The sequence below is a fragment of the Clinocottus analis genome, unplaced genomic scaffold (assembly GCF_023055335.1).
Source record: "Clinocottus analis isolate CAN_PGR_092001 unplaced genomic scaffold, fCliAna1.0.p SCAF_21, whole genome shotgun sequence".
NCBI classification, from domain to species: domain Eukaryota; kingdom Metazoa; phylum Chordata; class Actinopteri; order Perciformes; family Cottidae; genus Clinocottus; species Clinocottus analis.
This window is the reverse complement of record NW_027175943.1, coordinates 6,696,642-6,710,810: the sequence shown is the minus strand read 5'-3', so window position 1 is coordinate 6,710,810 and position 14,169 is coordinate 6,696,642. Positions and strand designations below refer to the sequence as shown.

Below are 14,169 nucleotides of genomic sequence, written 5' to 3'. Positions count from 1 at the left end.
GCTTCTGGTCATTTTCTCACACTTGCAGAGCACCTGCAGGCAATAGTATGATTGACAATGATGCCGAGTACCTCCTGTTGCACACTGGCTGCATGTTGCTACCTGCAATGTCAATGCACTGTTTGACCCAGGCAGCGCTCGTGCAAATGTAGTTTTGAGCGTGAAACCAAGCGACCAAGATGAGTATGACGACATGTTCTTTTTGGACAGTCTTGACAGATTGCAACACCCCACTTTGTGTGTCTGTGTTGGTATGTGGCTGTGAGGAGAACTCGGCATGATTCTGTCCGTTGGTCCTCAAAGTCTCAGTTGGCTGCACATCTGGATGCATTTGGCATTTTTACCATGTGTCCATACGTTTATGCAATGTGAGTTTTGCATCTCTTTATTTGTTATGTGCAGACAACAAAGTAGCTGCTCGCTGCCTCCCCAGAGCCAGCGCTCCTGATTTAAGGGTGACCGGCGCGCACCAGTAACAGAGCCTCGTCCCTCATTTCCTCTGCAGCCAGTGGAGTTGAGATCTCTTCACGATATTTATCCGTGGAATAATGACGTTTGATTTGACTCTTCTGGGTGTGTCTCTGCGAGGCTATTTTCACCCACTGCCTGAGAGGAAGCAGCCAGAGGCCTCAGATCCGTGGTTCTGGATGACGCGAGGCCTTCACAATGAAGAGCTGCTCCTCCGACTCGGGAGGGAGGGGGGGGGGAAGGGGGGGGGGGGATTCAGTGAAGTCGGCCACATTTAAGATTGTCAACGCTGTGCTGTGTAGACACAAACATGTAGGAGGCATTTGCGGTCGTTTTCTTTCTTTTCAGTGGTTCTGCCTCTTTTTGTTGTATTTTTCATCCCATTGCACGTGTCTCTGTAGGCATTCTGTGTCTCTTGTTGTCGGTCTGTGGTAGTTGTGCATCTGTTTGTAGTCTCAATGTGTCTCTCTTTAGTCCCTGTATTTATTCAGCGTATCCTTGTAGTAGTTTAAAGTCTCCTTGTTGTCATATTGTGTGTGTAGTTGTTTGTCTGCGTGTCCTTGTGGTGGTGTCTCTCTGTGCTCTTAACGGTTTTGCATCTCTTTGTAGTTTTGTGTCTCTTTGCGGTCACTTTAAATATCTGTGGTTGTTTTGTTCTCTCAGGGCTCTTCTTGTGGCTTTTGGTTGCTTTGTCTTTTTTGTGTGTTCTTTTTAATGTTTAGTGTTACTTTGTGGATGTTTTACATCCCTTTCAGGTAAAACAGACCCTTCAGGTGTTGCTCTTAATCTAACTTCAGTTGGTGAAGATGAAGAGAAACATTCTGCTCAGGGGCCCCTGGAGATCCCTGATGGACGCCATTAAATGAAATGTTTTAAGTTTTTAAAAATAAAAAAAGGAACTTAATTGTTTAACTTTACAAAAATATATATATACATATTTTTAGACCCTACATTTTTTAAGTTTTTAAAAATGTAATATTTTACGTTTAAAAAATAATAATTGAGTTTTAAAAAAATGTAATTTTTTTAAGTTAACCCTTTCCCAGCAGGCCTGTGGAGTAATCCATCATGACAGTTCTGTCAGTAACAAATGGTTCTGAGTCCAATCCTTCTGAGTGATTTACTGATATGGAAGGATTAATTTATTTAAGATCTGAATGTTTTATTTGGACAAGAATAATTTACGTGGTTGAGCACAGACTGAAATTAAAATGCTTTAATAAACATCATTCATATTTGTGAACCTCACACGGTATTACTACTAGAGAATATGTCAAACAAGTTAGCTTTTTTTTTAAATGGCCATTCTGATTCACGATTTCAGATGTGTAGTGGTTATTGAAGGCCAAAGTAGGACTTCTGAGACTCTGGCTTGTATTTACCCTGCTTGAGTTTCCTCAGCAGCTTCATTGCTACAGAAACGCTCTGCAGAGTTTACCTCATTATAGTCTGCACTCTGAGGAGCCGAATCATTTGCATGACTGCTCGTCAAACCAGGTTAATATTGACAAAGATTTGCAGCCGTTTTAATCCTGCCACGTAAAAACGTATACAAAGTTGTTTATGGCCGCTCCACTACGGAGCAATGGGCCCGTCCCTTACCGCAGTGCACATCGAGGAGATTGCACTTTGTTCCCAGCAGCGATTGCAAATCACAGACGTCAGGAAGGTAGAGGAACTATAGACGGCTGCGATGGCATTAACATATTATAAAAATACGCGTTGCGCTGTTTGAATTGCACGCCCCGGCCTGTAAGGAGGAGCGGGAGCCTCGCCGCTGTGACTGCAGTGCCGTAAATCTGAAGTTGTTTACGGATGCTGCCATCTTGGTGCGCTCCGGGAGGGGAACTTGGAGCGGGGCCATTTACCGGCAGCTTGATGAGAGTGCAGTGAGGCGAGTTAATTAATACGACATCCCTGGGCCCACAGGCTAGGCTGCAAAGCTAACCCAGGAGGGAGGTGGAGAGAGATGGAGCAGACAGAGGAAGGGGACGGAAGAAAGGGCAACCTATGATGCGTGGGAATCCTGGATATACGTATGAAACCATGACGAGTGAGGCTCCCAAAGCAAAGATGAACGGGTTTGGCTAAATGGAGCCGTCTTGATCAAAGCCTAACTATCAGACTGCATATTTGGTCTTTGAAGATTGTGGGTTCATCAAATGAAGTGATCATAGATGTGTTTATTCTTTGGCAAAGATACATGGCAGGGGGTTGGACCCCGACCAATCATCGCCTGAATCTTTCATGACTCGCACACGGGGATCAGGGAGGGTGCCAGGGATCGACTGCGGTGTCGGTCGTCTTTCTAGACGGAATAAGTGTGGAAGTAGATGTCCGTCACATTTTGAAAAGGCAATCAATCCATCGGAACTGACATAGATTTGGGCGTTTTAGTGTTTCCGTTTAACTCAATAAGCTGCATTGTCTAGAATATGTTAGACTGCATTTAAAATGTCTGGTACAATCTGTCTTTCTCCTGCTGGAATGACTGGATCCCACCACTGGGAGTGAGACTGATGGCAGATGTGGGCTCAAGAGAGAGAAAGGGCTTTTTACAAACTTAAGTGTCTCTGGGTCCAACCCACACCAACAGGAACTTGAAGCAAATGGATCTATTGGCCTCCGTGACCTCCTCAGCAAAGTGGAAAAGTAGTAACTTTGGTTTCTCTTCCCCTGCAACCGGGTTTTGGTGGGGAACTAAGATGTTTTTCAGCCATGGCTCAACATTCGGGGCTTCAGCTTAACTTTGCCTCAGTGAGAAAACTCTTGTCTGTTGAGCTACATGAAACAACACAGAAGTTGCCTGGAGATGGAGGAGCCCGTAGGGAGGCCTTTGCCTCTTCTCACTCTCTTCCTTCGCTATCCAGATGGTATTTTAACTGGCAAAACACAACTTTGGGACCAAGGTTGTCAGACAAGTATTTTCTTTTTCTTTCCACTGTTGAGGAAGTGAAAAGCCAATAATCTGCAAACTCGGCTTTCTGTATTGTAATACATAACAATGCATGTCGTCTATAGAATTAATGCATGTCATAAAGAATAGCTCAGGCTGGCTTCTCCGTTATGCTAAACAGTGATATAATTTCTTTATTTTCTTTTACAATGAGCTCCCTTATTCATTGACTTTTATCACGGTGGCAAATCAGCCATATGAAGGCAGCAAAATACTGTAAATAACACGCCTGCCAGTAGACACAAAAGAGATAGGGGGCTATAAATACCCTGAATAAATCCTCCTAATCTGGAAGCGAGAGGAGCACGAGTTGATATAGAAAACTGGTGGCTGAATCCCATTTTTAATGCTTTCGCCAGCTTTTTTCTTTTGGTAAGTGTTTAGAATTCACTTGATAATTACCATATTAAAATGCATGTAGAAGTCTGTGCAGTTGTGGTGGGAAAAGATAAGGCTGCAAGAGTAGAAGAAAAAAAAAGTCCACCAGAGGCCTATCAGTCAGTTCTGAATTGCTTTTTAATTACTGAGATGCACAGACATAATTTTCTTCTAAAAATAATGCAAAGTTTCATCCCCCCCTCTCTCTTCCCCCTCCGTCTTTCCTCGCTCTCCGGAGCGTTAGCGTAACCTTTTCCTGTATTAGGCGATGCTGTGCCATGTGAAGCACAGTGTAGCCTAGTTTCTGCACAGCGTGAATGTTACATGCTCCCTCTTTTGGGATCGGAGGAAATTTGAATTCTGACACATTGGGGTTGTGTTCATGAATATGACATACTGTCTAACTAAAATTACTTTACCTTCTTGGGAGTTTTATTTTGCATAGATTTCTCATTAGTTTTAATCTTTGGTATATTAATATATTTGGTTCCATTTTGTTGACTTGCAGCACAACAAAAATCGCTACAATTTAATTTATTCTGGGTTGTTTTCAGCTATTTGGACTTTTAGATGTGTTGTGATGAAAGTGTGTACAGATATTCCTGCTTCTAAGATCCCACTGACTCTGGTGAAGCCCTGACCTTTTCCCCTTGCAGCACCTCGAGCTTAACAATAGTGAGGTTTTTTTAAGTTATCAACAAATAGCTCCTATTTGTCCAACAATACAAAGTGTTGCTTTCTTTCTGAAGCAAATACTAGTTGATGTTTAGCTAAAACGCTAAACTTTAGCATCTTCCCATTCTCATTGAGTGCATGTTAGCATGCTGATGTCACTATTTAGCTCAAAGCATCACTCGCTGAGTACAGCCTGGCAGAGCTGATGGCATGACTCTTGTTAACCAGTCCATGTGAATAACTCCTCCTTTAAGATTTAAAGAGATTGTGTAGTTCACCAAAAATATCCTGAGACTCAAAATTAGGGATGCAGAATGAACAACAAACGACCAATTTAAAGTTAATTTTGCCGTATTTAATGACCTAATACTGATAAGTGAACCACCAGCGTTTGTGACGATAGTGGCATAGGAAAGGACAGACAAGGAAAGGTTGCAGGAGGGTGCGTGCAACGACGAGGTTCTTCTCTGATGAAATATTGATGGTGCTGACTTTGATTCTGCAATAGGTACTTTTTGATCCAGATCCGTCGCGGCAGAGGACCCCCCCCCCCCTCCATTCTTCCTCAGGTGTATCATTGGTCTTATCGCTTTACCCCTCCACCACCTTTGATCAAATGTGTAGACTTTGAAGAACTCGTAGAGCTCAATGATGTGAGTGTGCAGACGGGTCTATAACTCAGTGTGCTGCAGTGGCTGCTGGGTGAGAGCCAACGACGGGGCTTTGCAGTTAGTCAGCTGTTGACTTTTATTTATCCCGACTCCTCTGTAGTAATTGATGACTGAATCAAACACAGAGTGGAAAAGTAACTGCTGACTTTTTTTTAGCCATTTCCTTCTTCTTCTTTTTTAGCTGAGGATTGTGTCTCTTCTCCCGCTCACTCATCTCAAATTCAAATCCAATACTTGGCAAGCAAACTCTATTATTTAAAGAGACAGATTTCATTCGGGGGAGAAAAAAAAACCTGCTCCGGCTAGAAGTCCTCAGGCTACACTGTCAGTGTGTTCACATCTCTTGTTCAGCTCTTTGCAGATTTGTAGATCAACTTAATGCACCCTAATGCAGACGTGCTTTTCCGGCAATCAAGTGTGTGTGTGGGGGTGTGGGTGGGTGGACTCGAGTGTGTGGTGCGCTGTGTCCCCGGGTAATGATGGTAATCTGATTCTCTCCGTTTTTGGTTCACCTGCTCATGTAAAGCTAGCAGGTGCTCTGCTGCGGCCCTGACAATCTACTTCCTGTCTGACGGAGGCTCTCGCAGTACGCTTGTTCTTCGTCTCCCCAATAAGGTTGTGGCCCACAGTCTGTGTTTTTTCTTTCCTAAATAACATTCTGCTATTTGTTTTGAAAGCTAAATTGGCTTCTTCATTGTTTACCCCGTTGCTTAGAAGAATGCAGTAATTACTTGTTCCTCGCCCCTCCCCGGGAACCTGTGTTATGCAACACGAAAATAAAGGCTGAGCGCGGCCGCGCCGTATGTTTGAAATGCAAAGCAGCGACGCGGAGACCGGCGCTCCGTTAATAATTGCCATAATTGTGTAAGTATGAGGAAACTGCTCCACAAAATGGAGCAATGACTATTATCAGGTTGATAACCAATAATTACTTACAAACTCTGTCTTCATTAAGCAGCTCCTGTGGAGAAAGTGAGCTCAATATAGCCCTCCAGAATCCCCTCCCCTCGCCCACCAGCATCCCACTGCTCTCCCCCTTCCTCTCGTTAAATCACAGTTTCTCTCTCGTCTTTCTCCATCCCGCTCCTGCTTTTCGTTCCAATTGTTATCTAAGTTGTTTGTTCTAAGTGTTTCATCTCTTCAATCTGACCTGGTCTTCTTTCTTGTCCTCTGTTTCTTCCTCTGCCTTCAATTCTCTTTATTTTAGAGTCGTGATCCCCGTCCTCTCTTTCTCGCCACACATCCTGTTTATTCATTTTCATGGCATGCTGCTCCTCACTTCCTTCTTCTCTCAGGTCTCCCTGAAAGATTAAGCATCCTCTCTGCATCTCCTCTCATCTAGCATCCTAACGGGGGCCACAAGTAGCTACATGTGCAAAGGGAGAAGGGCAAAGGAAATGTTTTGGATCACAACCGTTGATCAAGTTCCAGTCCTGATGTGCTGCTAGTGGCACCGGACCACATCTGGAACCGCTAGAAGGATCCAAGCACAGACACGCCATCTGTATGCTCACGTCAAGCAAATAAGGTAAATAGGGCAAAGTGTTCAAAGTCTGACACCGAATGCATAAATGAATATAAGATTATTAAAGCACCTGGTGAAATAATGGTTTATTACCTCCCAACTCAGATATTGGCTATAGTCTTTGGAGTCGGTTGATTTTAACATGTGTTGCACTTTTCTTTTTCACATAATATTAGGATCCTCATACATTTTCTGTCCTCCATCCTACAGTAAATGGTGGAGAAGTGCAGCAGAGAAGGCAACAATCTTTGGGAGCATGGATGTGTCCGATTCCTCCCCTTGACATTTTGAAACCACTCCACAGGTTGTTCTCTTTTTTTTTTAGTGTGTAAGCAATGAAGTGACATCAAATACAATATCACCCGTCTTTATTGCAGTGTTGGTGTCCTTTATTGAATATGCCCTGCACATTATGGCTATTCTATGTCATTTAAGTAAACAAAACATTTTCTCTTTGCTTCCAAGACCCTGGCCCTCCTCTCTGCTGTAAGTGGGAGCAGCCGACTGCAGGAGGCCCCCGGTAACCACATGCTATCACAGCTCGGCCTTCCAGCCTCCAACCGTGACACGCTTACACTCATCCACTCCACAGGGGAAGTGTTGCGCCTCGCTCGCCGACGTGAGAGCACAAACACAGAAACATTTACCCTCCACTTGATACGTATTGCTGCTTATGCCTCCCCTCCATCCATTCTCAGTTTCCACATTTCTCTCCTCCCCCATACTGCTATTTTCTACGCAGTTGGTCTTTCTCCTCCTCCCAGAGCCTTTCCTTCGAGCTGCATCCCAGGCGCTGTCATTTTTGTTTCTTTTTTTCTTGTCTATCATCCCTCATGCTTTCCATCCTCTGGGATTTTTTTCATCTGCAGCTTTAATTCCTCTTCATTCTTATATTGTGTCAGCTCTCCGTGTGATGCTGAAGTTTATCTACTGGTGTTTTGATATTGTATGTCGAAACATAAAACTTCATTTAGCAGACGCTTTTATCCCAAAACCCCAGCCCCTCTTGCTGTGAGGCGTCAGTGCAACTACACCACCGTGCAGCCCTTCAGCTGACGCTTTTATCCAAAGCGACTTATATTTTTGCTCTATACACCGTAGAAACAGCAACGGGGAGAAAATTGAGGTTAAGTGTCTTGCTCGAGGACGCAAAGACAGGAACTAGCAGAGCAGGGGTTGAACCTATGATTGCAAGACGGGCATGCTAACCACTGAGCCACCGCTTCAGTGGCGCTGTGGCTCAGTGGTTAGCATGCCCGTCTTTCAATCAGACAGACGGGCATATCGTCACATCCATACACACTGTTAAGTGTGTATGGATGTGCACTGCCTAGAAAGTAGGGATTACAATAGCATGCACACTTACTTTCTCAACATTATGACTTTATAGGTCATAATTTCCATTTAATTTTTTGGTAATTTACGTACAAAAAAGTGAATAGTAATACAAACCGATAAAGTACATTGTTTGATATCTTTCTACTTCCTTTAATACGCTTCGTATGGATGGAAACATAGTTGTTTAAGTGGCACCCCCGCATTTATTTTTGTACAAGTGTAGGCCTGAAGATGTATATACTGTATGTACTGTATTTTGACAACCCTAACACCTTTAAATGGTGTTTGCAAAAAAAGATGTGGGCAAGAGGCTGAGTGAAGCGTCGGTATCGTGACTGAATAGATTGGAATAAGTGGAGAGGGAGATGGATGAGACTGTCGCATGCCGACTAAACGCAAACGCCCTTTTTTCCCCCTCAGTCCTCGAGGTATAACTGGCCTCCCTTCTAAAGAGGGAGCTTAAAACAATCACCAAAAAGAGTGAAAGAAGTGCTGGTTGTGGTGGGCGTCAGTCAAGCAGTCAGTCAGGCGAAGGCCTCGCCGTCTCGCTCTCCAGATAACAGGTACCCTGAACTAGTTTCTACAAAGCTGAGTCGGAGATTTAATGCAATAGAAAGCCTCTGGGCCCTTTTAGCAATTTGGAGTCAACACACAAACACGCCCACGCTCAACTGGGAAGACTTTCCATCCCTGCCCCTTCATGTGCAAATGTACTGAATGGAGGTGTGCGAGTGTGTGATAGTGTGCTGCTCTTGACACTGTGTGTGATTGGCAGTATTTCCAGCGGTGGAAGCCTGTGAAGGCGCCGTGTTTGTTCTGCTGACATCAGCTTTGGCATCTGTTGCACGTCTGAAAGAGGGAGAGATTAAAATATACAGTGATATTATATTTCCTTGAGGCATGAAGATGTATTATTATATCCTTAGAAAAACAGTTTTTGTCAATCCAGTTTAGCCAAAGTGTTTCTATTAAAGAAAGATGTCCGATTTTGTTGCATTAAATCTGCTACTCGAATGATTAAGTCAAATGACTTAAGCAGAAAGGAGCTACTTAGTATTACATGCAACTTTCACGGATGTCCTCAGTCCGTCTTTGTTCACACCCGATACAAACCCGGCCGAATAGTTTGATTTTTAATAAAATGAGAGATCGCAGGCCAGATAAATAAAAACAGCTGCCCCTGAGCTACAAGACCCGAGGCTATTGCATCGCTAACAGGCAAACAGCCACCCAGCTGCCCCAGCAGGGTACGAATATATCAGGTAGCCGATTCCTGACAGATGATTTAGCTCCCTCTTAATGAGCCCTCCTGCAAAACACACACAATCTGTTACATAACATCATAAAAAGCACGCACAGTAAGAAGCAGACTGCCAACGCTGGCCGAATCCTATGAAATTAAAGAGATGTTACATCCAATGAATCGGTAATGTGAGTGTAGGAAACTGTCGCCGTACTTAATATTTAAAACACCTTAAAATGTTTTACGGTTTGATTGTTTAGGAAATGATGTAACATGACGAGTGAAAGCAGAGACACGACTTAGTATGTTAAAGTATGAAGGAGTTTTATTTGTGCTTATGAATAATCAGTTTATTTGATACAGCAGTTACAGTGGTTGCAATGTCACTCTACACGTTCTAATGTTGTTGAAATGTTCTTGAAGCAATGCGTTATTTCGTCTCTCAATACGTCATAACTCCGTTACCCTGTTGGTGGGGCTCGGCCTCAAGCCCATTTGTTCTTTTTGGTGATAAAAAAATATGTACAAATCGGTAATAACGGGTCACAAATATATAGTTTTATTAAAAAGGCTCAATAACTTTGGTTCTAGCAAATGTTACTCAAACGGGAGTAAATGGTCCATTTGTTGGGGACTACTTTGGCTGTGGATTGACACATTATTTATTATTTGTTCATCGTATTGAAGGAAAGTCTCAACCTGTCATCGACGCGTTTTTGGATAACAATGAGAAGTTAATGGAAGTTTATGTTAAAAAAGTACACAGTCTGATGAAAATGCAGTTATTTAGAGTCAATATTATTGTAATTTATCTAGTTTCCCTTTATTCAACTATCTACATAATCTTGTAAGGTGTAAACACAAATAAGGAATGTAGTGCCGTCTGAAGAATACTTGTCTCGACTCAGTCATTCATTAAATGTTGTCTCCAAACGAGTGACCATTCAAATCAACACTGTAACAATTTATGAAAGCTAAAGTGGTCTCAGTGCATTGCTACTAAAACTTAGATTCTGACCTTAGTAGGACTTGCTTGAAAGTATATATGTTCTGACAACACAGATGTCAGGGGGGACCCTCAGGACCGCAGCCTGTCACCGCAGGCCAGCCAAGGGGGGCTAAATTAATCTAGACCAGGCCAGTAAGGGACGGGGTCACAGTTCACTGTGTACGCCCCGCTGCTTCAGCACCGGCTGACAGGCCACAGGAGTCTGGAAGTCCATGATGTACTGGCATTTGCTGGGCTCCTTCACCGATTGCAGGGCTGTCTCTGTTCCGCATGTCAGCGTGACCTAGAAAAGCACAAAGAAGGAAAAGTTGAGGTGGTGCCGGAGAGGAGCCGCCGTTAGCCCGAGTCGGACGCAAAGCCGGTTTCATCTCCCGCAGGCGGGTGATGGAGGACCTCTGGTTTTAGCAATTTAAAGAAATGGGATTCACTGCAAATGATACATTTCATGCAAAAAAAAAAAAAAATGCAGCATAGAAGTTGGTGATTGAAACATAATCAAGTTCGTTGTCAAATAAATTGATCGCAGTGCGCATGAGGGGTTTCATCACGTGTGAACCTAGATTAGCGCTGTCACAACTGTAACAGGTGACTTTGACACCCTCTGCAAGCGCGTAGAAGAGAAAAACAACTTATTTGACTTCTCAGGGGTTTCCATAGCAACACCTCACATCCCTCTGGCGAGCACGAGCACCTGGAGAGCGAGAGGAGGGAACTGTACAGGTATTATTGTACCGGCCCGAGGCTATTGCACTACCACCACGGGTGATTTGGGTTTGACCCGGGTGTGTGTGTGTGTGTGTGTGTGTGTGTGTGTGTGTGTGTGTGTGTGTGTGTGTGTGTGTGTGTGTGTGTGGTTGATTCCATTCTGACTTGCAGGTGTCAGAACGATATATACCTGCTCCGACAGGTGTGTATTGTCATAGATTTAGTGTGGCAAAAATACTGCACACAGATTTTTTGGGGATGAAAACATCTGGATCGTGGCTTCTGCCACACCAATTACAATATATATATACAATTATATCCTGAGTAAAACAGTTTTTGTCCTTTATCCTTAATTTAAGTTCTAAACAAAAACAAATTACCTTACAATGCATCTGAATAAATGCGGGTTGGGAAAAAACATCAATTCTGGTCTTTCAACTTTGGTCTAATTTTTTAAGCTTCGGCCGTGAACCAAAAGTAATTGCTGAGATCTGGGAACACGTCAGGTTGGATTAGTTTAGACTTGTTTAGACGCCAATAATCTTTCACTGCAAAAGAAAATTTGTGTGCGCACAACTACATTAAATATAATTGGTCTAGTCGCTCTGTAAACTGTGTTTTATGTTTAAATTGGAGAGTTAATGTAATGTTTTGTTTTCTATTCTGACTTTGAATGCCCCAAGAGTTTGTTTGATGCCCCGTCTAAGTTTGGTTGAGCAGTGTTGGTCATGACCAACAGAAATCAGGGACAAGTTTAGAAATTCTTCTTAAAACAATGCACAGAAGCTAAACCTCCTGCTCACATGTAACAGTCACAGTCATGCACTTTCACAAGGAGCTTAACCTTTTAAAAACTGAGCGATTGTTGTATAAAACTGTAAATCATAGCTTGCATTATATAAAAAAAAACAACCAAACTGCTGCATTTGGATCTATTGACAATTATAAGTAATATACAAGTGAAATATATGGTTTGGTACATGGACAAACTCAAATGTCATAGATGTGGCCCAATGCAAATTTTGCCGACCTCGCCTGAACTTTCTGTTCTAAACTGTCTCGAACTTTGTGATGCTTCACTATATACACATATGTGTATATATACATATGTGTGTATATATACATATGTGTATATATATACATATGTGTATATATATACATATGTGTATATATATACATATGTGTATATATATACATATGTGTATATATATACATATGTGTATATATATGTATGTGTATATATATACATATTTGTATATATATGTATATATACATATGTGTATATGTGTGTATATATATGTATATATATATACATATGTGTATATGTGTGTATATATATGTATATATACATACATATGTGTATATGTGTGTATATATATATGTATATATACATACATATACACACATATGTGTATATGTGTGTATATATACATACATATGTGTATATGTGTGTATATATACATACATATGTGTATATGTGTGTATATATACATATGTGTGTATATATATGTATATATACATACATATGTGTATATGTGTGTATATATATGTATATATACATACATATGTGTATATGTGTGTATATATATGTATATATACATATGTGTGTATGTGTATATATATATACACATATGTATACACATATGTATATATATATACATATATATACACACATATACACATATGTATATATACATATATATACAAATATGTATATATATACACGTATATATGTATACGTATACATGTATACGTATATGTATATACATGTATACATGTATATGTATACATGTGTATATGTATACATGTATATGTATGTATACATGTATACATGTATACATGTATATGTATACGTGTATATGTATACATGTATATGTATATACATGTATATGTACACACATGTATATGTACACATGTATATGTATATATACACGTATATGTACATATATACATATGTATATACATGTATACATGTATATGTATACATGTATATGTATATACATATATACACGTATATGTACACATGTATATGTATATATACACGTATATGTACATATATACATATGTATATGTATATATACATGTACATATGTATATGTACATATATGTATACGTATGTATATTTCTACGTCCCTGCTGCAGGTCCAGCTCTCCCAGCTGCCTGACAGGAAGCACGTCTCTGGTTCCTCCCAAGGCTGTTCTTCCCCCCGTACTCTAGGTGTCACTGTTTTGAATATTACAGGTGCAGTGTTGTCAGCCTGAATGAGGAACACCTGACTTGGAGTGGCCTGACGATACAAGACTTGTCTGCATTTGGCAGCCAAGGCTGTCTCTTCGCTGGGGGAAGGACATCCAGTGTGTCACAGACACCATTTATCTGTCGATTTGTGTCTTTATTCCGTTACTTTTATTTTGTTCTACTTATGTGCTTGTTAAAAATAATTAGCTTTTGTTTAGCAGCTGCTCATTTGGCTCCCTCTTTTGTCGCAGGGTTGGAGCCGGGCTGTGACCTACACCAACAGCTGCACCTCCAGTCCGTCAAGCTACTGAACTTTGCGGATGACACCACCTGCTGCAGCCACAACAAGCTAGAGCTCAACGCTCTGGAGATGGTTGTGGACTATGCATGTACATACATGTACGTACACATGTGGACCAAGACCTCCTGCCAGTTTATTTTCCCCACTGACTCTTATTACTTACTTGTATAGTTAAATGTTCTTTGATGTTGCTGCTGTTATGATTTTTGATCGAGCAAGTGTAAATAAAAGTGTCAGAGAGGAGACAAGGAGGCTGCAGGAGAATGCACAATAACCATAAATACGTGTGTATACATATGTGTGTATATACACACGTGTGTGTATATACACACACGTGTGTGTGTGTACACACACGTGTGTGTGTGTACACACACGTGTGTGTACACACGTGTGTGTGTACACACACGTGTGTACACACACACACGTGTGTGTACACACGTGTGTGTACACACGTGTGTGTATATACACACGTGTGTATATACACACACACACGTGTGTACACACGTGTGTATATACACACGTGTGTGTGTGTGTATATACACACACACACGTGTGTGTGTATATACACACACGTGTGTGTATATGTACACATACACACGTGTGTGTATATACACACGTGTGTACACACACGTGTGTGTATATGTACACATACACACGTGTG

The 14,169-nt window shown here is 41.6% G+C and overlaps 1 protein-coding gene across 2 annotated transcripts in view; it reads right to left on the bottom strand.

Moving 5' to 3' along the window:
- Nucleotides 1-9,576: 9,576 nt before the first annotated feature.
- The window catches only part of LOC137792634 (glucosidase 2 subunit beta-like), a 104,411-nt gene continuing 99,818 nt past the window's right edge, over nucleotides 9,577-14,169 (bottom strand). For both annotated transcript variants that reach the window (XM_068588375.1, XM_068588376.1), the window contains exon 15: nucleotides 9,577-10,546. In XM_068588375.1, the coding sequence (XP_068444476.1) occupies nucleotides 10,409-10,546 (138 nt within the window). In that variant the 3' untranslated portion in view covers nucleotides 9,577-10,408. The remainder of the gene's footprint in view (nucleotides 10,547-14,169) is intronic.